At 31.6% G+C, this 27,245-nt stretch overlaps 2 protein-coding genes across 3 annotated transcripts; one reads left to right on the forward strand and one right to left on the reverse strand.

Moving 5' to 3' along the window:
- Nucleotides 1-691: 691 nt before the first annotated feature.
- On the reverse strand, nt 692-20,090 carry LOC120200802 (protein trichome birefringence-like). 2 transcript variants are annotated; one of them, XM_039201553.1, is made up of 6 exons: nt 18,943-20,090; nt 18,565-18,757; nt 18,256-18,449; nt 18,008-18,166; nt 17,427-17,831; nt 692-695 (listed from the first exon to the last, which is right to left on the reverse strand). In XM_039201553.1, exons 1-5 carry the CDS (start codon nt 19,974-19,976, stop codon nt 17,465-17,467), a joined length of 1,947 nt encoding a protein of 648 aa, XP_039057484.1. In that variant the 5' UTR covers nt 19,977-20,090; the 3' UTR covers nt 692-695; nt 17,427-17,464. The 2 variants fall into 2 exon arrangements, with proteins under 2 accessions (XP_039057484.1, XP_039057483.1); XM_039201552.1 differs by lacking the exon at nt 692-695 and having other exon boundaries at nt 17,293-17,831.
- LOC120200803 (homeobox-leucine zipper protein HOX11-like) lies at nt 7,146-8,497 on the forward strand. Its single transcript, XM_039201554.1, has 4 exons — nt 7,146-7,329; nt 7,597-7,919; nt 8,024-8,103; nt 8,212-8,497. Exons 1-4 carry the CDS (start codon nt 7,146-7,148, stop codon nt 8,495-8,497), a joined length of 873 nt encoding a protein of 290 aa, XP_039057485.1.
- Nucleotides 20,091-27,245: the final 7,155 nt, after the last annotated feature.

Here is a 27,245-nt window from a genome sequence, read left to right on the forward strand (position 1 = left end):
AAATAATTTTACGTCAGAAACTAAACTTAATCGAAAAACCAACTTGAATCCGAAGATAAATCACTGAAAACAACTTACCAGGTGGGATTTTGGCAAAACAAACTTCAGATTCGAACTCAGGACGTCGAAAAACATAAAATAAGACTTTTCAGAAAATTTGACTTTTTCGATCAAAGTGAACGGGTCAAGATGACTCTGTCCGAGTTGACTCAACGGGTTTACTCGACTGACTTGGTCAACTCGACCGAGTTGACTCAACTTTCCAGAAGTATCGAATGGGAAGGAAGCCCCACGCGCATACAGTAATACGTGGTAGTGCGTGGCAACGGTGACGACCTCGGGGTGGTCGGTCGATTACCTCCTGTTCAGGTACTTGACAAAATCAATCCAGACATCATCATCATTAAGCCAAAATCCAACGAAAATAAAAATGAGATGACCGAAACGCTTACCCACACCAGCGGTCGACGAAACCGACGACGTTGACCCGACCCACTAGTCGGGTTTTGAGCAGATGGAGGTGAGGAGTGCATTGATGGCAATCGTGAGCCAAACCAGTGTTTAAACTGACTGGAATCTGGTGTAAACTAGCGACGACGCTAGGGATATGGTGAACTGAGGCGAGCTCCCCATACGACAAACGGCGAAAGCTAACACCGAACGACCTTAGGGCTTTTGGTCGGACGACCACGGTGCTTCAAGTGGAGGTGGCGATGACGCTCACCAGCGGCCAGAGCAAGGCATATCGAAGGAGGGAGACAACGTGGATTTTTAGCAAATTTTCTCCTAATTCACTACAGACGACAACTGCTTTGAGCGATCTCAGGATTAGGTTGAGGTCGTCGGTCGATGGCAAACTCTGAGGGCGTGACGGCGCGCTCCAAAGGCGACCAGACGACGTTAGTTCGACGGAGTGACGGATGCTAGGTTAGGGAAATATTTGGGGATTTTGGTTCTTACCAATATAGGGGAAAAGGTTTTTATTTTTCACCATTAACAAAAAAATGGGCAAATTCAGGACTAAGTCCCTGAATTTCTTGCACTTTCTAAAAATGTTCATAAGTTTCAGGAACTCATAATTTGACCCCTAATTTTGGGGTGTTACAGTGACGAGTTCCATAAAATATATTTAAAAAATAAAACTTGTTATATGGACCAAAAGAAAATTTTATGACACTTGTCATGCTCTCATGACGAATTCTATTTTTTAAATATATTTTATAAAACTCATCACTCCCTCATGATAAGTTCCACGTGCTATGTAGTAAATGACCTTAATCTTATAATAATTCTCAAACACCTGTATTTTTTATTAAAAAAACCGCTTGTATCATTTAACCAATGAAGTCAATAAAATGATATATGTTTTATTCTCCTTTTGTACCATACCATATTAGTTAATTATCACCTTTGATAATAATTTAATAGTTTAATATAAGCTTTCCTTCTTCAATAGACCATCTCTATATCTCATAAAATAATTTCTATTTTCAAAATAGTATTTGACATAAAATATTATAAAATAAAATTACTCACAGCTAAAATTCTTGTTATGTAATTAAATTTAATTGAGATCACTTAGGCGGCAAACTTTAGTTAACTTTAAAAGAACTTTTTTTAATTAAAAAACGAATTAGTATGAAACACAAACTCTTAAATAAATAATATTCATTCAAAAGAGATATGCAGATACAAATCTTTAACTCCTTTTATTTATGACACGATTAAAAGGATTTTTTCTTAAGAAGAGACTAAGAGAATTCTAAAATTTTATATTTAAGTTTCATAAATTTAAAAGAATTTAAAATATTTATTTTATTAAATATATATAATTATTAAATTTCCTAACTTATGATATAATTGTAAAGTAAAAAGAAAGAAACAAGAATACAGTCAGACGATTGGAGTTGAATGGAATTGTAATTATTGAGGGACAAAAGGAAGCAAAGACTTAAACATTCAACCCCCCCGTCTCCATGAAAAAAACAAAAAAGAAGTCTTTCCTTCAATCCCTTTAACCACATCCCTTCACTCGTTAATTACTCAAAGCACCAGAATTGCATGGAAAAACCTTCATTTTATCTCATCTCGCATCGCATGATGTGACTCATATACGTACTATCTATTTGATATTATCAAATTTTAATATAATTAATTCATTTTTTGTTTTTATTTACTAAAATATGAATAAAATAAATTATATCGTACCAATATGAAATCTTAACTTTTATTTTAAAATATAAACTAACATAACAAAAAAATTAAAATATAGTCTTAATAGAAAACGAATGTATTCTCTTTCGAAACACCAAACCACCCACGCAGCTTCGAAACCTCTATCCGGAATGTTGGCTTAGATTGAAAGCTCGGTTGGAGGAGAGGATGATGACAAACAGGGTTCTGACACTTTCTAATCTAAACAATCAGTGTTAGTTAATAAAGACAGGGGATAATCCCAATATCGTCACACCTCAAGCCTTCTTCCTTACCCCTCTTGTTGTTCACCGAATACCCATAGTCAATAATTATCACTAGCAGGGATAGACCAAAGAGATTGACGAGGGTGATATCGTTTTAAAAATTATATTTTTATTAATAATCTATTTTTATTTTTTTAAATTTCTTAAGTTTATCTCCTAAAATTTTATAAATTTATCCTCATAACATAAAATCTTGTATTTGTATCGTTCGAGAGGGAGAGAGGCAAACATAATATAAAAAGAGAAAAAGAGGTTCTTGAAGCCTTATGCTTCTTTTTTCTTTGAGGTTTCTTCCCAAAGACGAAGCATTCTCCTTCTTTCCTCATATCATCTTTTTCTTTATCATCATCGTACAACAACTTTTCACTCACATTAAAAGAATGAACCGTGATTGATCGGTCAACTCGCTATCATCGTCTCATCAAACCACTATCTCACTTGCTATACATCAGCATCGATATGATGAACGTAGACTCATTCTTGACCAAAAGCATCAATAGGAATGACAAGCCTCGAGCAAACCCAGTAGCATCTTTTGCAAGACCAAGTAATTTAGAATTTGTAGCAAAAAACAAACCAAAACCATGATCCACCAAGTATCCTCAACTCCCTTATGACCCTGAACCATCTCCAAATCCTTAATGTGGTACATTTAGCTAGTGATCACGACCAAATGATCTCCTCGGAAACGACATGCCTTTCAAACCTATTCTAAATTCTTTTATGAAATTCATTTGTAACCATTGTCTCAACAAGTGTCCCCCAAAGATCCAACCCTTTCCATCCCACTTCTTTGTAGGAGAAAGTTAGGCAATTACAACAGCAATCCAGGGCCTTCCAACAATAACTATTTGAGCAGCAGTGACGAGGCCATGTAGAAGGTTTTCGATGAGCTCTTTTCAGCCAAGCACAAAAATACTAGAGCCCCAAAAGCTTCGTGAAAATATCTAATTTTGAAATATTGGCCCGAATCCAATCAACATCGTCTTGACTTCAGCACCTCAATCAAATCAACAGCGTCTTGCCCATTAGGAATATCTTATTGCTCCAAGCCCACATCACTAAACTCAATCCTGTGAGATTCAAGCCTGAATTACAACTCGCATCCCCACAAAACTCAGCAAATCCCTTAAACATGGGACACATCCTATCCCAATAGTTGTTCATTTCCACAGTTCAAAGTGGAACATTCATTCCATTTGTTATCCTAAGATTAAAATGTCGGATACAAATACTGTAGTAATTGAATGTCTCCACCACCCACAAATTCACTCTAAACTAAAAAAACATTGATAATTAAAGCCTGCATGGATTTCAATTATTGCTATGATCCCTAAAGCATGACCTCTTCTCATCCTCTACTTGTGTTTCTTTTTCTTACCCCCTTCCTCCTTAACCTACCTCACGCGCGTGGGACCACTTCCACCTCTCTTATCCTTCAAGTTTCTTTTTTTAAAAAATTTATTTTACTTTGATTTTTATTTAATTTAATTTCTATAATATTTTTCAAATAAATAAATAAATATTTTTATATTATTAAACATAAAAAACTATAAAAAAGTAAAAAATAATTATTAAAAAAATATTTTTTATTAGTTTATTTAATTTAATAAAAATTTAAAAGAACAAATAATTTTTAAATGTTGAAGGTTAAAATTCTTGTTCTCTCTTCTAAATAAATCAATAGATTCAAATTCATTAAGTAATTTTAGTGATAAAGAGAGAGTAATTCTTTTCCGAGATCTCAAATTCAAATAGATATAATTATAAAGTGTATACATTCTAAGTGATTAAAAAAAATCTGAATAATTACTATATTGTAATCACTTCATACTATATAAAAATTAAAAAATACAATCATTATTACCTCGTCTCGTACCTTGTGATTTGGAACGTTTTCTCCCCTCTTTGGATACCCAATTTGTGTTTTATTTAATTTTTGCTTAAAAGACCAAAAAAGAAAGAACAGTGGCCCTTGGTTTTTATTATTATTCTGATTGTTACACAAATATTATATGAGGAATAGTGAAAGATGGTCTCCTTGTCTACTTGGATTGATCATAATAGAAAGTTGTTTTTTTTTGGGTATAAAAATTGATGTTTATCTTCTTATCCCATGTCTCAACATCTTTTTTTTATCATTATATCTATTCATTTAATAAACAAGAATTTATAACAAAATCATACATGTTTATATTTAAATAATTATGAATTGTTATCTTATTCTCAGTTAGTCAAATTTTCCAAGTACGATAGTAAAATTTAAAAAATAAATAAATATTGTTTGATAATTCTACTTTGTTGGTTTTCAGTCTGTCTTTTTTTTCAAAAGAGAAAAAGATAATTAATAAATAATGGAAAGAAATTAGCAGGAGAAAGAAGATAATGAAATTAAACAAAACTTCTATAACGCTCGTCAAGCTTGGATGAATACCGTTAAATTAATTTATAAAACTTTAAATTATAAAGTATTAAACGTATAATTATAAATTAATTAAAAATCTAAATATAATTTAATTAAAATATAATATTTATAAAACATTAGTTTTTATAATCTTATTTTAATTATAATTAGATCAAATATTAATTTTGAAAATTTATAAACTCTAATTTATTTTTATAGCTTTGAAGTCACCACCGCCGTCGTCAGTATCATCTTTCGCCGTCGATTTAGTCTTTATCATTCATCGACAGTGAAAGATAATACCGGTGGCAGCGACGGTGGCAACGGTGATGATGAATTCAAACTTATGAAATAAATTAGGGTTTATAAATTTTTCAAATTAATATTTGATCTAATTATAATTAAAATAAGATTATAAAAACTAATGTTTAATAAATATTGTATTTTAATTAAATTACATTTTAATTTTTAACCAATCTATAATTATACGATTAGTACTTTATAATTTAACATTTTATAATTTAATTTAATAGTGCTCATCATTAACCGAGTTCATCCGTACTCGTCGAGCGTAGTAGTATCATCCAAAATTAAAGTACTACATTTTTTTTGGATAAATTAAATTCTTTTATTACCCAAAGAAGCAAATTCTGCTACAAAATCAAATAAATGTGATCAAATCCAATCCGATCCAATAAAATAACCGAAAACCAATCCAAAAAATGATTACCGAAAAAAACTGAAACCGATAAAAAATCGAACTGAACCGATAGATGGCGTGCCCACACCTTAACTGAAGACTTCTTCTGCGATATCTCAGGATGAATAAGCCGTGCTCACGCCTTAACTAAAGACTTCCTCGAGGAATAACCGAATATATTTGTGATAAAATATATTTGAGCTTTTCCAACACAATGGTTAGTTAAAATATTTAGTTTTTAATAACAAAGTATACGGAAATAATCACTAACTATTACTTAGTTGAATGAGATGAAGCACTGCATCTTTATGGAAGATCATGAATTTAAATTTGAATGTTGTAAATGAAGTAGATTAAGTTAAAAATTATCTTGTACTAAATAGAAGTAATAAATATATCAATTATCAATAATTAATTAAAAAATTAATATTAAAAAACCTGATTGATAATGACAATAATAAGTTAAATAATAATTTATGAATGTTTCTTAAACGCATGAAACTTAGGTGAAAAAGTAGGGGTTTTGTGATAATTGGATTCAACCCAAGTGGTCAATGCCACCTTGGATTGGAAGAAAGCGGTAAAAAAAATGATGGTTGGTGAGTCAGCTTCGGGTTCATCGGCGTGACCCATCTACTTTTATTTTGAATTACGTCATTGGAAGAAATGCTAATTGAGTAGTCGGAAACAACAAATCTGGGATTAAATTAATCGGCTATCATTTGAAAACAAACAAGCACTGCCATTACCATATAATTAATTGTATTCGGTGAACAACACATTTTAATCATTATATTTCTTTCATCGTCATCACTATAATAATGCTCGAAATAGTCACTTATTAATTTTTAATTGTTTAAAATTCATTATAAATAAAAATTAAAATATTAGAAAATGAATTTAAAAACAATAAATGAAAACTTTTCTAGAGAAAGAAAGTTGATCCAAAGGGTATAGAAAAAGGAAGATTTGATGATCGCTTTCCCTGCCGTTGGATGAGAAATCATTTTCTCATGGTGGGATGATGATGAAGATGAGGCCCCCTTGTTTGGTGAGAAGACAATAACTCATTAACATCGTGAAGTTTATAGTCGCATTAATTAACAAAATCTTCCCCACCAAACATTTAATAATAGATGGGGCTATGCCCATGGATTACATTACATACATTCTTAATTGAAAACACAATAACAAAACCTGCCGTGTGTTTTCTCATCGCTCATCTCCTTCTTCCACTTTCCTTTTCATTTCTCTAAAAACAATTCAAATTCCATCGTTTTTAATACAAACATCTTTGCTTTATCGTTTACAAAAACAAGATATCTCTCTCTTTCTTGTGTATATATTTATATAGATTCACGTGCGTTTGTCAGCCTGGATTTGTCGGTCAATCTCTCCCACGAAGCCAAAAGCAAATAAAAAGGAGTGTTGTAGAGGAAGAAGAGGGTCGAGGATTGTGAGTTTACATTAAAACAAGATTGAATAAGTCATCTTGTTCTTCTTCAGCTCATCTCTCTCTCTCTCTTTCTTCATCAAATCAAACTAGAGGAAAAAAAGGTTGATGGAGTTAGCTTTGAGCTTGGGTGATCCCCCAAAGCTATCAAGCAATGATCTAGGGTTTTGCATAGAAGCTACTAGAGATGGAGACTACAAAAGGGTTTCTTCAGATCTTCGTCTTCTTCCTTTCTCTCCTCTTCGTCGTGCGCCACCTTCTCAGCTTCGCCTTCCTTGGCACACTGATAATCGTTAGTATATTTTAATTTTATTCCCGTTAGTTTAATCCAAGCTACATGTTAGTTTAATCCAAGCTACATGTTTTCTTCCCTGTTCTTGATAAGGTTTAGGACAAAGAACATTGAAGTCTGAATTTCTTTTACTTCTTTCTTCAACCTTTAATGCTATTTTATGGGATATTTTGATTTATCTGGGTAGCCTTGGATTTTGATTTTATTTTTATTATTATGATATTATCTGACTTGGAGAAAATATTAACTTTTGTACTGTAACATTAGTGCACGAAACGGGTTCATCAGAAGGATTGGTAAGAGGATTAGACGTGAACCGGCTACCGCTGGTGGCGTTAGGGGATGAAACGGAGGAAGGGGCGGCGCAGTCTTCTCCGAACAGCGCGGTGTCGTCCTTTCGGATGGATTTTGGGATTACACACGGAGGCAGAAGAGGCAAGAGAGACAACATGGAAGGTGAAACCGAAAGGGGTAGCTCAAGAGCCAGTGAAGATGAAGAGAACGGTTCAACCCGGAAGAAACTGCGGCTCTCTAAAGAACAGTCGGCTTTTCTGGAAGAAAGTTTCAAAGAACACAACACCCTAAATCCCGTGAGTCAAAACAAAAACCGAACCACTTCTTCTAATTTACCTCCCTAGTTTTAGGGTTCATGTAATAAATATTTTGTTTAATAAAAAAAAAAACGTTGGTACAGAAACAAAAGCTTGCTTTGGCGAAGCAGTTAAATCTCCGCCCTCGACAAGTGGAAGTTTGGTTTCAGAATAGAAGAGCAAGGTATAAATAAAATATTAATTAGTTTCATGGCTGTTAGGTTTAAGAATTGCCAAAAATATGTGAATTTTTTGTTGTTTATTGATTTTGAATAAAATGGTATGAAAACAGGACGAAATTAAAGCAGACGGAGGTAGATTGTGAGTATTTAAAGAGATGGTGCGAAACACTCAGAGATGAAAATAGAAGGTTACAAAAAGAACTGCAGGAGTTAAGAGCTTTAAAGATTTCTGAACCATTTTACATGCACTTACCTGCCACTACCCTAACTATGTGTCCTTCATGTGAGCGTGTCGCCACCGCCGACGGCGGTTCAAAAAATGGAGGGCACCCGTTTTCGCCACCGCAAACACATGTGTCCCAGAGCCAGCCCCCGGCCGACCAGGCTGCTTCGTGAAATCATTAGACGTGACCAGTCAAAAGATGTTATCATCTCTTTTTGGTCGGTTTTTGTACATAATTTTCGCTTCAAAAAATGTTTTTATATTCATTTGTTGATTTTTTTAATTTGTTTCTTATATCTTGCAGTTTTCTTGGTGATAGAAATTTAGAAAGGGTTAAGGAAAACGAGATTTGATTTTTTCGATAGATTTGATTTTGTTTAGAGTGGAACTCTTGAATGGAAGATGTTGAAGAAATGTCGTAAGAACAGCTGCCTGTTGTGTTTGACAAGGGAAAAAAATTAATGGTTCAACTACATGTATAGTCACTTAATTACAACAGTGGATCTAATTTAATCAATTTTTCCTCATGAAGATGGTGGATCCGCCATAGTATTCTTGGGTTGGAAATCAATTTTGAATTAGACTAAAAATCATCACAAAATACTCTACCCAATTCTTCACATATTCTTACAGCATGTTATAAACAAGAGCATCAGCAAATGCTGCAATTACCTCAACATCAACAGCAACTCCATGCTCAGCACACTAGTTTGATGGAATACCAAGGAATTTTCTCTTTTGCAGCTCTTTTTGCAAACAAATCTTGGATAATAGATTATGGAGTCTCAGACGACGATTTGATCTAACTGATACCGTTTAATCGAATATCTCCCTTTCTGGCATCGTATGACCTATATTTCCCGAAGTGGCACCCTTTCGGTTGAGGTGGCGAAAGACGCATCCCCGGGGACGCGCTTTACTCGGGTTAATGCTGAGTTGGCTGCCACGTGTGGAAGGCGCATCCCCGGGGACGCGCCTTTCATTAAATGTCTTAAATGCCCATCCAATTTTTCCCTAACTACCCCTCCTCCTCCCCTATATAAACTCCCTCAACCCCCCTCATTCTTCACACCAAAATCATCTCCTCCTCTCTTATATAACTCAAATTCTCCAAATATTTGAGTTTTAAATTTCTTATTAGTGGTAATAAATTTATTTTTAAGTTAGTATTTTTTAAAAATAGTTATTATATTTTATATTAATATAATTATATAAATATTATTTTTTATTAAATAATATTTATAATAATTATTTTTTAAAATTTTATTAATTATTTTTCGTGCTAATTATTTTTTTGTCTACAGTTATAATGGAAAGTGAAATGCTGATGCGATTGGATGCTGACCATATCTACAGTATAATTAAATGTGTAATTATACTGATTTTATTAAATTATGCATCAATATTTTCGTTAAATATTGATAAGAGGTGACTATATTGATAACATTTAAATAATTAACTGATAAAATTAATAGATCGATAATCACAACAAAAAATAATAATATAACCATATGTGTAATATTATAATTTCATACATTTTTCCTATAACTACAATAAAATCAAAACTGATTTTCATCTATTGTTTTATCAGATTAATGTGGATAATCCACTCCACCTTTAACACACATTAAAAAAATACATTTGATAATTCGTACATTATAATCGAAACACTTTACATAATATATTACTAATTTTTAATAATAATAAAAATTAAATATTTATTATTAAAAAAAATACCAGCGTGGTATCCGAATCAGTAATACCCAATGAAGGCGCATCCCCGGGGATGTACCTTCTACACGTGACAACCAACTCAACATTAACTCGGGTAAAGCGCGTCCCCGAGATACGCCTTTCGCCACCTTAACTGAAAGGGTGCTACTTCGAAAAATATAGATCAAACTGTATCAGAAAATGAGATATTCGGTTAAACGGTATTATGTCAATTCGCCGTCTCAGACCACATGACAGGTGATGTTAGTGTTTCTCAAAGTCAGAACAACATATGACACTCTCTCCAAAGCGAAAAGAATTAGGCAACATCAAATGACCTCACACTAATTTATACTTTTATGTCTCTAGATTAGCTTACAGTATCATTTTTATTAGTAAATTTTGTGATGAATTAAACTGTGTTACTAAATTGATTACAATCTTTGTGAGTTTCAAGCACTGGATTCAGAAAAAAAATATTAGCAGTGCTAATCAAAGGGAAACCTCCAAGACGAGTTCAATCAAGTTACTAGAGTAGAAAAATAGTTCTTTTTTTTAAATTCTAAATCTAATCATAATCCTATTTAGAGTGAGGAAGGAGGCCCACTACAATAAAACTGTACATTTGCGGCGTTTTTTGACATATAGCGGCGTTTTTAAGCGCCGCAGAAAACACCCGCGGCGTTATGACAAATGCCGCAAAAAGCGCCGTTAAAGTTCGCGGCGTTTGGTAACAAAAAACGCCACAATAGGTAACGATATATAGCGACAAACGCCGCAATAAGTGTTGATATTTAGCGGCGTTTTTCCCACAAACGCCGCAATATGTCTTGAGATTTAGCGGCGTTTTTGAAACAAACGCCGCAATAGGTCTTGAGATTTAGCGATGTTTTTCCCACAAACGCCGCAAAAGATCTGGTATATAGCGGCGTTTTTTAGAACAAACGCCGCAAAATGTCATATCTATAGCGGCGTTTTAAGATGCAAACGCCGCTAATTACCTCTCTATAGCTAAGAGAAATTGATTTTGCAAATTAAAACTAATTTGTCAAATGTTGTTTTCTACTCTTTTAATACCCAAATTTAACCTGTAGCATTTTCCAATAAACTTGACATCCATAAACAACAAACTTAAAATCCATAACAAGAAAATTGAAATCCATAATAATAAATCAAAGTTTACATTAACGTAAAATATAATGTAGTTCAACATTATTAACTATAATAAACAATAATAACATCTAAGATATTTTGCTTCTAATCTTACACATTCTTCACTACTCTTCGTCACAATGAGACGCTTAAATTCAAAGAGATAAATCCAGTTTATATGGGAAAACAATGATGCAGAGCTAGTATTGTCCTGTCATTTGTTGCACAGATATGTTGCTTCATGAGGTCTTACTCCAATTTGCAACTCACATTTTCAGCAGTACAAAGATCAAATAAAGATTCAAATAGAGCCTACAGCTACAACATTCTACTACTGATCTGCAACATGGAAATAAATCAATCAGTACAGAAACCATTAACTCTAACTGCCAATATGTTGCCTTAATGGTTGTATAAGATAATGCATTTTCCTGATTCAGAACAAGATTGGGAAAGTAAAATAGAATGTCTAATACTAATACAATGGGAGTAATTGTAAAACCTAATGTGAGTTGGTCAAATGTAATGGCACCAAAAGACAGTAAAAAATGCAAAGCAAAAAATAGGCCACTCTCAAGATAGAGCCACATATGGTGTAGAAATGTAATACTGTGTAAAAAAAACTCTTTCTATATCAGCTTAAATCGCTTGAAATAAGGTAAATCATAGGTTTAAAATCTAGTAATAGAAAGATTAAAGAACATGAGTATGAATTCCAAGAACAATAAAAAATTTGATTGCTTTGGACTAAGTTACAACCGCAAGAGAAAGCTTAAAAGTAACCGAGACACAATGAGATTCAGCAACAACAAACACACTGGAATAGTGCATACGAATGAGATAACAACACAACAAACATAGTAAGAAACAACCTTACTTTTAGTAATAATTGCTTTGTTTGAGCACATAAAGCTCAAATAGATGTCGAGGGTTTGGCCCAAGCACATCACCAATCACCATCCACTGCAATAGGAGTAAGGTAAGCTTATAGCTTGCCAATAAAATTCAAGGTTCTAATAGAAGGTTCTATACATTGTTCAAAAAATAATAATAATAATAATAGAAGGTTATGAAGGGGAAGAACACTCTACAGAGTATTAAGAACTAAACATAAATTTTGATGAAGGTTTGAATTATGGTTTTTCCTTATTTCCTGTTTACGACAAAGTTTCCTAATGTTATGTCTAAACAATGTTATCTTAACAAATAAATACTCACCTCTGAATGGGTGAAGTAATCAGTAACCATGTGTATTTTAGCTTCTTGTAGGGTCCAACCAAATGTCTGCAAAAATCAAACAAATTGTAATGACAGTAAAAATTTGGCATCACTTAATTATATAATATAAAGAGTGAAATGGGTGATCAAAGTTGTTCATAATTTCTAGATTTAAGGTGAAAAGACACTAATTAAATACCAACAGAATGAAACACACAGAACCATCATACATGTGTATATACATTCATAATACAAACCAACATGCTTTAAGGGTGCTTGTTTCAATGTGTTCGTGTGTGTACAAGAATGTGCATGTGACATGAGTATCATAGATAATTTTTTGAATACCTCACCAGAGATGAATATATCTGGAAACCCGAAATCCATGAAAGCTTGATATGAATAGTAGCTGAGAAAATTTGTATTTGATAAAACTAAGAGTTGCATCTCAGTTGTCACTATCTCCACGGATACAAGTATTGTAAAGCACTAAAGTTATAATTATGAAAATTTTAAACATCTCTTGAGTTGTTGCAATACATACCTGAACTACTGAGCTTAACAGAAGTCTAAATCAGATAATTGAGGAAAATTGAAAAGTCTAAACTCGAACTGAAACTTGCACAAAATTGAAACATTTAGCATAGAATAAACAACATGGCTTGATATCTTAACCTATCTAATGTCACAAGTATAAGAGGTAGGCATCGTTCATTTGCTCCTAAAGCAATTATTCTCCAAATCAAACTGTCATGGTACATTGATCCACACACCGTTGTCTCTTCCGTCAAAATTGCATTCTGAAGAATCTCAACATTATTTATGACCATTTTCTGAAAATGGTCCAATGTTCAGTAAGCAACCAAAGATGTATAAAACAGAGAGTCTAAACCAGAAAAATGCAAGAAAAAAATGGAGATACCTACGGCACAACCATTAGCATCACAAGAAAGCTTGTAAATAAGGATGACTGATGCAACCGCACTGTGAGCTGGTTGAAGCATGCTTAATTCTCGTCGAACCAACCTTCAAGCAAAAGAACAAAAAACCAGGGGCATTCGGTTCTGGAAACGAAAAAGGGGACGAAAAAAGAACAAAAAAAGAGAGAATAAAATCGGGGTAGGAGATTTTAGAGAGCAATAAAGAAAAACAACAACAAAATCAGTACACTACTTTCATTCATCAACACAAAACGACCATCACCACTCATCCATGAAAATAAAAAAGAGAGCACCTTTCGAACATCAACCCAGAAAATGAATATTAGCCACAAATAAGAGAGAAAATAGAGAGAAAACCTAAAAAGGACCTACCTTTCGTCGAAGCCACCATCGTTCCTCTTGGACCTAAGCCAAAGCCTTCAAGATTTGAAGGTATTTTCTTTTTTTTTTTTAAAAAAAACCCTTTAGATGTAAAGGTTGCATATAAGCTTCTAGGTTTAGGGGGTTATTTTTGCGTTAAAATGGGAGAGCTTTGGAGGTTACCCCATCATCGGCACCCGATTTACGGTGGCCGTGGGTTGCTTTTCTTCTACCTCATCGAAGAAAAAAAGGAGCTGAAACACTCTGGTAACATATATGCGACAAGGGAAAAAAAAGAAATGGGAAAGTAGGGAAAGTAGGCTTTTGCTTAAATCTCCTTTTCGAGCTGAAGAGATAAATTGTTAAAATTTGCGGCGTTTTTTAACCCAAACGCCACAAACATACCAAACTATTGCGGCTTTTGTATAAAAACGCCGCTAAAGTACTACTTTATTGTGGCGTTTGTTGAAAAAATGCCACTACAGATGAACCCTATTGCGGCGTTTGTATAAAAAGCGCCGCTAAAGTACTACTCTATTGCGGCATTTCTTGAAAATGCCACTAAAGATGAACCCTATTATGGCATTTTTATAAAAATGCCACTAAAGTACTACTCTATTACGGTGTTTGTTGAAAAAAATGCCACTACAGATGAACCCTATTGAGACGTTTGTATAAAAACGCCGCTAAAGTAATACTCTATTGAGGCATTTGTATAAAAACGCCGCTAAAGTACTACTCTGTTGCAGCGTTTGTATAAAAACGCCCCAAAAGTACTACTCTATCGCAGCGTTTGTATAAAAACACCGCTAAGTACTACTCTTTTGCGGCGTTTGTTAAAAAAACGGCACTATAGATTACCCTATTACGGCGTTTTTGTATTAAAGTTACCATTTTGTGGCGTTTGTTATGTAAATGCCGCTACATGTTTAAAGTTAGTGGCGTTTACTCTCAAAACGCCGCTAAAAACGCCGCTGTATAACAATTTTATTGTAGTGAGGAGACTCTAGGAGAAGGAATGTGAGTGCTCCTATTGGGTCTAGAGCCTATGACCTAAAAGAATATAAGGGTACAAAGATGAGCAGTTTGACCAACATGTCAAATGTAAATACTTTCCAAAAACACTAGGTTCTTATCTTAAAGAAAAATACATAATTCATGTAAGTTCATGTATTGATACACCACAACAAAATAAGATAACTGAACCAAAAAAAATAAACATCATCGTTAATGTTTTCCATGAGTGTTCTTAAACATTTGTGGGGGAATCCATTTTATCTACCACTTATCTTATAAACTGAATGCCTAGTAGAATGTTACACTTTAAAAAAAGTCTTGTGAGGTTCTTTTTCAATACTTTCTCCATTTTAAGACTATTTTTTCAATCTCCCTTTAAAAGTATTTAGTTGTTCAGCATTTGTTCACGTTCACCAGCAATTTAAAATCAAATTTGATCCTAAATTCATAAAATATTTTTTACCTTTGAATATATATATACATATAATATGTGTTTGAATATATTTTGTAGTGAAACGCCAGTTTATTTAAAGAAAATATATGGGGACTTTTTTGGTCATAAAACTTCTTTTATAACACAGAAAAAGGAAGAAAGCGTACGATTTTGAAAGACTAGAGATTCCCTAAAACATTGAATTAGAAGGGGATAAAAAAAGGACATATAGAGAAACAATAGATACATATTAAGATCAAATTAAGTGGTAGAAAATTTAAATTTTAAATATTCTCATCAAATCAAGGTTTAAAAAGTTAAAAAATATATAATTAAATAAAATTTAAAAAATTAGATATTAAGATAAGGGAATTTAAATTTAAAATCTATTTTTAAAAGAAATTTGAATTCAAATTTTATAATGAAAACATTACATTTATCAAATATAAACATGGGTGGATCAAGGGGACGAAAAAGAATTCTCCTGAAAATTTAAAATTACTATACATTTTGGATTTTTATTTATTTATTTTTCATTAAAAATCTAATTTCGTCCCTTGACATTTTATAAGTTCATCATTTTTTAAAATTTTAAAAGTTCGTCCCAATATAAAATCTTGATTCCATCCCTAAAAAAATAGATTAAATGTATTTTATAATTTAAATTTCAACTTCAATATCCTCATATCATGATATCATAAAATAAAAAGATTTTTAACCATGTAAACACCTCGAAATTATGATTTTATTTAAAATTAATTTTTAAATATTTTATATACAAATTTCTAAATTATGGCTAGATACTAAATCAACCTTAAAATTTTAAACATTTTATATAAATCTTTAAATTGTCCTAATTCTAATCTTTTGAAAATTTAGAAAATTGTCATGACATTTTGAAACTATTAATTAATTTATTTTAAAAATTATTGAAAATCCAACGCATAACGTTTTAAAGTATATATATTATTTCTAAATGTGTTAAAATTGAATTTATGACCCAGAAAATAATATATTTATAAAAGATCACAAATTTAATTTTTAATATTTTTTGAATTAAACTTTTTAATCAATAAAATTAATAACATATAATAAGATGATCAAAATAAATGAGATTGATAATTTACGAAGTGATATAAAATATTTTAAATTGTAAAAATCAATTTATTTTAAAGATTGATATAAAAAATTTTAAAATTTAGAAAATACTTTTAGAATAAAATATAAATATAAATTAAGAATATCATGTGCAATTATCTAACAAAAAAACTGCCGGTAGCATACTATCATTGAGAGGAGAGAGAATAACCTACCAAACGAGAACAAAAAAATTTAGGAGTATTTTAAAGAGGAAAAGGCTTAATAACTTGAAATATTAGTTCTTAAATGTTACATGAATAGGTTAAATATTTTTTCTAAAATAATAATTATTGCATTCATTCTAAAACTATTTCTATTAGAAATTATTCAAAATGTCAGATTTATTGGCTTATTTTTTTGCAATAATGCAATTGAAAAAAAAATTGTTCGCACCTTTAATAGCTTATTTATATATTAAAAGTATAAACTTGCGTAATACTAAAACAGAATCCATCCACTATATTACCTCATCCGAGTAGTTATGCAGTACGACAACTACCTAAAACACTACCGAAAATATTATTATTTTTTAAATATTTTCGATAAAACGTTATTTAAAATTTTATTTTACTATCAGAAATATTAATTTTGCTATTTAAAAATCGATAAAAAAATAATATTTTAAGTAACACCCCATATTAACATTTTAAGTAGAAAAATAATGTTTTAAGTAATGGTTTACCGAAAATGTTAAAAAAATAATAACATTTCTAATAACGTTTTTCCTTACTCGTATATTAAGATTGTCGTACCTAAGACATTGACAACACACGGCAACACTCACCCCGCATCCCAGACAGCTACTTGAACACAGGACTTTTAAAGAGAATACATTTTTTTTTTACTACTGAAATCATAGTAATCGAGGAGTTCCACTATATTTATTTTTTTAAAATTAAAAGAATATATCATTACAACCCACAAAGAAATTTTGAGACTTCAGAAAAGTGCTTGATTCACCTCCAAATCTTACCAATCAAAATCATATTCTCAATTTTCTATAAACAAGGAAAATTTATTACCATGAAAAGAGCTCAATGTAATCTACAATCTTCCTTTTTTTCAGATTTTAATCTACTCTCTTACTTCTCTTTCTTTGTTTCTACTATTTCAAAGTGTAAGGGAAACAATAAATAAAATAACCTAAGTTCGTAAGTTTTAATTTTTTACCTAGCTCTCCTTTTATGTTGTCGCATCTTGTTTTCTTTTACGAGGAGCTCGGCATAGAGAAGCTCGTTCCACGAATCCGGTACGCCAGGAAGGCACCAATGGCTGCAGTCTTGGTATTTTAGAGGTGCTTTTCTTTCGTCCTCACTCAGTTTCTGCTTTGGGTGCTTTCGGTAAACTGATGGGTGGCCATCCTTTCGGAAATCAGTCAACCGAGTAATGTTGAGATAGCTGACATGCGTTTTCATCCCCTTCAGCACCGACTCTAACACCAACATCTTCGACGAATATGCCGTTAAATATGTCTCGTTCTTGATCGGCTCGGTTTCACTATCACATGCTCCTCCTGAATTCCACTGCCCCCCACTGAAGAAAGATTCAAGCAACCATAAAACCTTTAGTAAATGCCTGCATAATTCTCAATGTGCTACAAGGTAGTAACTTGTTACCCTGCTGGTTTATTCAATTTCAAAACCAGATGGCATATGAAGGAACAGATAGTATCGACATCCAAAAACGACGACAAAATCTGTCCCCTTTACCTGAAATGAGAAGCAGAATAACCCCGGAAGAACACCATAGTCTTCATTGGATTTACATTGGCATCAATCCATCTAGCCCACGTTGTCAATGCTTTCCTAAACGCCTCAAGAACATTGAGTTCATCATAAACATGACTACCTTCTTGGTAATAATCTTTCCTATTGTTTGAGAACGGAAATATCGTTAAAACCAATTGATTACAATAACAGCAATGAAAGTAAAAAGGAAAAAAATATAATCAACCAACCCTTTGGAAGTTTTCTCATGAGTCCACCAATGCCCCGTATTGAAGATGAGGATATAAGCCGATTTATATTGATTAGACGATTTTCCAACAAGATCAAGCCGCAATGTCTCCTTCTTTGCTCCATTTTTGTCCGGCATTTCCCATTCTCGGACCAAGAATGGAGATACAAAGAACTCCAAAGTGCAGTTATAATCCTATTCATCATCAAAGCCAGACCCAAAAAGGTAAACAAATCAAGTTCCATTAGATCTCAAGGATACAATTGATCAATTTTAATGAATGCCGTCAACAGGAAATATGAAAACCTACTTTGAATATGAACGAATACGAAGCTTCCCCTCGAAAGTAGCTTCTTCCATGAGCTTCATAAACATTTTGTGGTGTTTTTGCGGCATTTCTCAGAATGCAAACTAGAGATTCCCACATGTTCCTATTCAGTGAGTCGCCGACAAAAACGAGACGCTTCCCCCTCAATAACTCCAACATGTGAACACCATTCAATCTTCAAAAACAACCAATTCTTATAAGTTAGCTTAATAAAAAAGTAAACAAATTCCATGTAGCTTCTGAATGCAGGATCAATTCCAATGTAAATTCCCTATAAGCTAAAATCAAAGATCAAGATATACCCAAAAATTGCTAAATTAATCTAATCAACAGTTGAACTGAAGAAAACCTCAAAAATACCTTGGCAAAGTGCAGCCTTTAGGCTTCCATTTCAGTTTCTGATAATCTTTATCAGGCCTTCCATTGATAATACAATTAAACTGTTCATCAATAAATGAACAAGAGCCTGGTTTGTAAAGCGGATACGAATTATCCCTCACCCATCCTCCATCAAACAAATCGCAATTCATCAAAGATTCAATCAAACTCTCAATCCCCTGTTTAGCTGACAGCTCTGAACCACTCCCGTCACCCTCTTTTTTCTCGTTCCACTGTTTCTTCGTCGGTGAAGCCGTGATATTTGTCGCCACTCCTTTTTTAGCTGCACTTTTCTCAGATTTGGCCGGAGAATTACTGCTCACGTTAGCGAGCACCGGAGTTTTTTTAGTCACTGTTACAGTCTGATTAATCTTGTCGGACGAATCAGATTTGGCCGGAGAATTTCTACTCCGGTTAGCTACAGCTACCGCCGGCGTTTTTTCATTGACTGTTGTAGTCTGATTCACCTGCAAAACTTGATGTTTATCGGAATTCTCTTTCTTCTCAGCCTGGTTGCTTGTGATAGGTGGATTTCCATTAAGATTGGGAGAAGCAGCTTTGGTCTGATTTGCATGCAAAACTGAACTTTGGGTTTTGTTTGAACTTGTGTTGGGAGGCAAAAAAGTTGTGTTTCTCGAACTAGGGAGTAGATTGTTTTCGCTGAAAGACCGGGTTTCATTAAAAGATTTGGTATGGTTATTAGAAGTGAAGTTAATGCTTTGTTGTTGAAGTGGAGAAGAAGTGTTGGGAGAAAAGAAATTAAAGAGGGAAGGAAATTGAGATCTATGAGAGCCGGCAGTTGTAGAAGTGGATGAACTAGCAGAAAAGATGCTGGAAACCCAAGGAGAAGAAGAGTTTGAAGAAGGGCAAAAGGCTAAGAAAACAGTGAAACCGACAAAGGCAAACATGAAGAAAGCCACGGTTTTTCTCGTTTTGATGATCGAAAAGAGGTTCTTACAGTCAGTAGCGACGGCTGTTCCGCCATTGATGGGCATGTACTTTGCTATATCCGCCATAGGATTGAAAGGCCAATGCCTGATGGCAACTCACAAGCAGATGGAAAAGTCTGGAAAGGGAAGGGAAAATGGCGTTTGGGGAGAGAGAAAATGTGGGAAGTGGGATACGAGCTTTCAAAAGTGAAAAAGGAATGTGCAGGAGGAAGAGAAAGCTGTGAATGCAGAGACTGAGAGGACTCCTTTATGACTTGTGAGAGAAGAAGCCCAAAGACATAGAGAAAAGAAAATTGAAAAAAAAAAGTTAAAAGAAAAGGAAGAATATATGGTTAAAGGAAAAACCAAAGGTCTCCGTTTCTCTGCAATTAACATTTCTGCCATTGAAGAAGTTATTTTCGTCCATAACCCTATCTTTTCTATCTTGGGTAAACTACCTAAATGGTCACTTTAGTTTCATAAATATTCATTTTTATCCATCAAGTTTAGAAAACACATAAATTCAGATAAAATATTAAGTTCATCTTTAAATATTATATAAAATATCAATTTAACTCTTAAATTTTAAATAAAATATTAAAATTATATTCAACTGCCAACAACTTTAAAATTATTATAACATTCATTATATTTTCTAAATAATTCTACATGACTATATGTTCTTTCTAATTTTATTTTCTCAATCACAACAGTCTCTAAATTTAATCCATATTTGACTGAGTCTAATAGCATATAATACTATAAAATTAAATTATTATAAGTAATAGGTAATACGATAAGAGTATTCAAATCCTTCTATTTTTAATTCTTATCTTTTAACTTTACACTTTTATTAATATATTTTTCTTGTTAGTTTTGCATTTTCTTTTGATCTTTTTCATGTTCAATCTGTAATTTATTTTCAAAAAATTATAATTATTACCCTCAATAGAAGTAAAACATGACTTACCGCCAACCTCTTTTAAGATACCTATATAAATTTATTTGTCAACCAAATCTATGTTTTTCCTTTCTCTTTTATTATAAAAATATTTTAATTCATTTTTTATGAAGTAGAAAATAAGAATAAGCTACATTACATAGCCACCGTCATGGGAAAACGACCGAATTCAAATCATCATGAAGAGTCCAAAGGACCTCAATGTAACGATCTTTTAGAAAAATTTAAAAAATATTAATATAAAATTCTTATGACGAAAATAAATTATTAATAAAAATATAAAAAAAAAATTAAATTTTTTTTCATAAATAATTATTCTTATGATCTCTCTCGATCCATTCTTATTTCATTAGACTTGTTGAACTCTAACCAGCCAGGAGCGCCTCAAAAGTTGGATGATATTCCGAAGCTAGGCATTATGGATAACACAATTCGGCCCCTTTGAGATAACTTGAAACCTTGCATTACTGACCTGCTCTAATCAAAGTAGATACGATTGAGGGAAACTGTAAAATTATTATTATTATTATTATATATATATATATTTATTAAAATTTTAATTTTTTTATCTGAAAATTTATAAATTTGATTATTCTTAAAAATTTAGAAGTTCGTCATTAACTTAAAATTTTATATCTGTTCTAAATGAACGTATAAGTTGCATGTAAATTTCTAATAAAAATACAAGTTAAAATATTAAGTAGTTGAGATTCAGGAATTTGAGCTTGTAAGGTCAACTTCGAATCATACTACTGTCACTCTGGGTGAGTAATCTGTAAATTCCTATATAAATTTTAATTGAGTCTTAGGTATGCTATTATCTTGAAAAAAATAAAAAATAGATTTGGTTAGTTAAATTTTATGAATATATACAGTTTAATTATGAAAATAAATCAATATCTTACGTAATTCGTTTCCAAATTAATCAACCGATTGAATGCTTTACTGTTTTATAGTGGACTTTAATTAGTGTTTTTCAATTGAACTGACGTTGCATGCATGGCTGTGTAGACTTTACATGTGGAAGTATAGTATATTATATTATCTATTGAATCTTTTATTTAAATTATTTTTAAACGTAGTATAAGAAGACTTGCGACAATCTCTTACCAAATTAAGAGTATCAGAAAATTTTATTTATTCGATTTCAAATGATTAAATTTGCTTAATTAATAATGGTTAATATTCTAATAAATCTTTTTAAACTTAAATAATTCTTCAACTTTAATTGCTATTCAAATATGTAATGTTTAATTGTCTATGATGGTTAAATTTTCTTGATTGAGTAATAAAAGTTTTCCAATGGAACTTAAAAAATAAATCAATTTATCAAAAATCAGTTGATCTAGTAAGATGAAGTACTGAATTTTCTAGTTTAAGTCAAGAGTTCGAACCCTAATATTTTTGAATGAAACAAATTAAGTTGAAAGGTCGTCATCTTAATCATTGGTGGATCTTCTTGGGGGCCAAGTCCCTATCAATTTTTTAATTATTAACTAATATTGAAAATTTATATTTTTGAAAAATAAATAAAGAAAAATTTATCCGCCCTCAATTAAAAAAATTTATATTTATGAAAAATAAAAAATATTTTAAACTCCGCCTTAATAAATTTCTGATTCTACTCCTACTCTTAGTGGACCTCTCTAAAACTCAGGCTGAATCAATCGATTAATAGATTGAATATTTATGATTAATTAAAATAACCAATCAACTTAGAAAATACTAATAATGGCAGAAGTTGTAATATTGATCACTATCCCTTAAATAAACGTGTATGTACTCTTTAGATTCAATTATTTTGAAAATTAAAAATCAACTTACCTAAAAAAAATAATTATTGTTCTTATGGATCATGAGTATCAACGACGGCAAAAGTGATTGGTCTTTTATTGTTAAATAGTTAAAAATATTTAAAATATATATTATTTTATAATCATCTTAATTTAATAAAAAATTAAAGAAAAAAAACGATTTTAATAAGATTTTTCAACTCTTATCCGTTTTAAAAAAAATAAGCATCAAAGTTTAATAAAATAATAATAATAAGCATCAAAGTGGGACCCTTTATAACTGTTTCCTTTATTTATTTATATCTTTTATGTTATTTTTAAGGTTATTTATTTTTGGGTAAACTAACAACTTAATCACTTAATTATTACTGCATTTCTATTTTTCAAATAAATACTAAAATTTTTATTTGTAATCACTAACGTCATGTTTCCATTCTCTCTGTTTGAAATTTATTACGGATAATTTTCTAAAGAAATTGGATTACCCTCAAAAATTAAAATTTAATAATTTGGACAAATCAGTAAACACATGTTATGGGTATTATGAGAATAAGTATAAGTACCCTAAACAAGATTCAATGAGAAGGAGTTAATAATGGAAAACGATAATTTTTTAATTGTAAATGAAATGGAAGAGTGATCGAAGGGATTGGACTAAAAAGGAATGTTCCAAAGGAAGAATATAAAATATTATGCGATAAAAATGAGTTACTTTTAAATATATATTTTTAGAATTGGGATTAAATTTGTTAAATTATTTAGATTTAAGATCAAATTAAAATAATGTGAATGCATTGTGGAAAACATATGTTATAATACCGATTAAGAAAATGCCTTGTTAAAGTGGGTAAAATGAAAAGTCGAGTACTTGAGTAACTAAAACAAAAATTACAGCAGTGGTTGGTTGGATGAGTAAAGAAGTTCCTTTTTCTGTTAAAAACTTAGTGAGAAGAACAATGTTTTAACCGTACGTGTAAAAACATGTACGGCCGCTAGATGGGAAAAAATATATTACTAATAGAAACATGGGGTTGAGATGGAAAGGAGAACCGACGGCCGAAGCTCAGGGCGACTAGATGAGGGTGTGACGCGTTTCCATCGGAGGAGGGCCCATGTCACAGATAAAGAGGGTCTACATCTTTCAAATAATTAATGGTCACCGTCCAAAACCAGATGTGCTTGCACTTGCACCACTGCCTTTGTCGTTTTGGGGGTGAAGGATGCAATTGTTTTCAAGTTTGAGCCATTGGAACCAAGTAAGCAGCTACTATTTTTCAATTAAAAGAAGTGATTTTTTTTTTGCGAAAGCTTCTCATGAAATTCTTCCACCATCACGGGTAGGCATGAAGGGTGTAGTTGATGATGAAAGAAACGCTTGGGTTAATGGAAAAGTAAGTAATTGATGCGAGAGTGAACAATTCTTCTCCTGATTGGAGCCTCACAAGATCCATAATCTTCAATCATTAATAATATTTTTTTTATACTATTAAACATATTTTTTTATAAATTCATGTGATATGTTAGAATTGTATCTACTATCAGATGATCATGTCTATATGTCCTATCAATCTACAAATACTTATTATTATTTTGAGTCTTACATCAACATTAACTATATTATAAAACCCCTCATATAAGTATGGGGAGCTTTATGGAACACCTCTTGGATGAACTCTCGTTCTCATTAAGTCTTGGATGATCACCACCCTCGACACATTACTCTTCTTAAAATCATTGACTAACTTTTCATTAAATCAAAATGAATGAACTGTTCATAGTTATCATAACCTAAATCTTATCATCAACAAATTGTACAATCAACAAATTGTACAATGAACATGAATCATTTTCTCAATTGAGAGAATCAATCAAAATGAAATCTCAAGAATGAAATAACTAAGGCTATCTCTCCATTTTTATTATAAATTAATTAATTTAAAAATAGATATAATTGAAGTAATTTAAATTTTTATAAATTTTAAAACATCAAATCTTGTTAATTAATTATTAAAACATTAAAATTGAATTTTATAAATAAAACACCGCTTTAAATTTGCGCCTTCTCAAATTTAAAAGTTTTAAATTTGAATATATACTTTCAAAACGGCGTTTTTTTTATATTTTTAATTTTTTAATCGAACACATTATTTTGATATAGCATTCTCGCATCCGTATTATATATATGACGAAGATGCTTTTACGTGACAGTGTTTTTGTCTTATATGATATAAATATGTGTAATTTTGATATTAATGTTTTTTAATGTTATTTTGATAAAAGAATTAAAAATATTATTTTAATAATTTAGCTTTGAATTCGAGTTTGGAGATAAAACGAGGAAATTAATGAGGTGAGATAGTGATTTAAATATTTTAGTTTTTAGGTTACCTTCTTTTTAGAAAACGTACTCTTTATTATGTACTATTTTATGAAATATATTATGTACTTTTGAATATACAAATATAATAATATTTAATATTTTTTTCCAAAATCTAAGATCTCGATATATGTTTTTCTAATATGATATAATTATTAATTTATCGTATATGTAAATTAATTGTCGATTCGGCTACAATCCCAGCGTGGAGTGGGTCAACTGCTGTGCTTACGCGTAACTCCGAAATTCTATGCTCAATGTCTGTCGGTGCTGTACTTTCTACTTTCTACTTTCTTTGTTTTAAGATTTATTATTTCTAAGGAAAAAATGCATGAGAGGTCACTAAACTATTATCCCATTTTATTTTGATCACTTATGTTTCAATTTCATCAATCAGACCATCCAACTATTTAAATGCTTCAATCCAACCAGTAACTGGATGGTCTGATTGACAAAATTGAAACGTCAACGATTAAAATAAAAATGGAAATAATTAAGTGGTCACTTGTGGAGTTTGCCCTATTTCTAATCACCAACTAATTATTATTTTCTCCTTTCAGAATATATTAATTAATGTATTAATTAAGTAATGTTTAAACTAACACTAAATTAGGATCAATAAAGGATATAGATTAAAAATGACAAAGTTAGCATAATACACACCTAAGTGCATATATTTTCTTAGTAATTCTTAATAAACTGAGAAAACGTTTAAATACATCGTTAGATAATATCTTATAATTATCACAAACTATTATATTTACGTTATTTTTAATTGAATAATAATTTGTTATATAAATGATATAAGGTCTAATTAAAGCATAATAATTGAAAATTTTATAGTAAACAATCATTGAATTTGATAAAGGCCTCAAAATAATTAAGGAGGAAAAGTAGGAAAATGACAAATAAGGATTGAGGGTGATTTAATCCGCTCTCAATTATCCAACTCAACTACCAAAGAAATACAACTCTCCACCGACACCCATAACAATTAGCACACATTTTTTGGAGATTGCAACCACACAAATATGGTTCCATACTCTGATTTCTCTCTCCTTAATCTGTAGGGTTCAAAAATCTAAATCCAAATCCCAATTTTTGGTGGGATTTTCTCTCTAAATCTTTTTCCGGCGTTTTTTTTTAAAAAAATTATCTTTTTAATTTAATATTCCCGATCAGACAACGGTCAGACTATATTTCTTGATCTAACACCCTTTGCAATAAGACGCCCCTCTTATACTGTGTTATACGCTGAGTTGGCGTCACGTGGGGTAAGGCGCGCCTCCTGAGACGTGCCTTATGCTAACATGGATACACGTGTAAACGGACGAGTGTAGGTTGGTAATAAAGGGTATGGTGCGGCGCAGGGCCGCGCCTTACTTGTGATTTTGACACACGTCAGAAAGGCGCGAGCTCTGCTTTGCGCTATACCCTTAATTATCAAATTACCCCCGCCCGTTCACACCCATTATGACATTAAAATCATTACACATTACTGTAGTCTGGCTGTCAACTTAATCAACTTGTTCAGCCAACCCATAGTGTGAGCTTAATGGCTGACCCCGAACAGCACGCACTTAAACAAACTTTGCATACATCTCAATATCGCCGTCTGAATAATTATTTTGAGAATCAGCCATCATTTCAACATCATCATTGTTCGATAGTTCGAACGCTGTATAAATTAATGGCAACAATGATGTTGGAAATTTGTACTGCAACGACGAGATTCTTCTACTACTTCCAACATGAACCTTCATCGAAATCTTCGTTATTAGCTCCTCAAGAGTTATGTTTATCTTGAATGATATTTTAACACGCTCATTTGATATGAATACAACGTCGGTTTCATCTTCTCGAATTTCTCTATCATAATAAACAATTGTTGAAAGTCACGTCATTCTTAGAGTTTAAAAGTCCAATAATATTATATCTGCAAAAAAAACAACTAAAACAAACCTGATTAAATAAATAATATATGACTAAAATATAACAGAATAAATTTTTTACACATAAACGTAAATAATTTAAATAATATAATTTTATATTATTACATGTACCGCAAAAATATTTAGACGTATGCTTCCACTTTCTAATTCTACAAACACATAAATTAATTGAAAACAATTAGTATAATATTTTTTTAAATAATCATATATAACTATAAAATAAATATTATAACAAAATTACCTTATAACGAAAGATCGAGCAAACTTCTGAAT

This window comes from Hibiscus syriacus, unplaced genomic scaffold (assembly GCF_006381635.1).
Source record: "Hibiscus syriacus cultivar Baekdansim isolate YM2019G1 unplaced genomic scaffold, ASM638163v2 tig00006570_pilon, whole genome shotgun sequence".
NCBI classification, from domain to species: Eukaryota; Viridiplantae; Streptophyta; class Magnoliopsida; order Malvales; family Malvaceae; genus Hibiscus; species Hibiscus syriacus.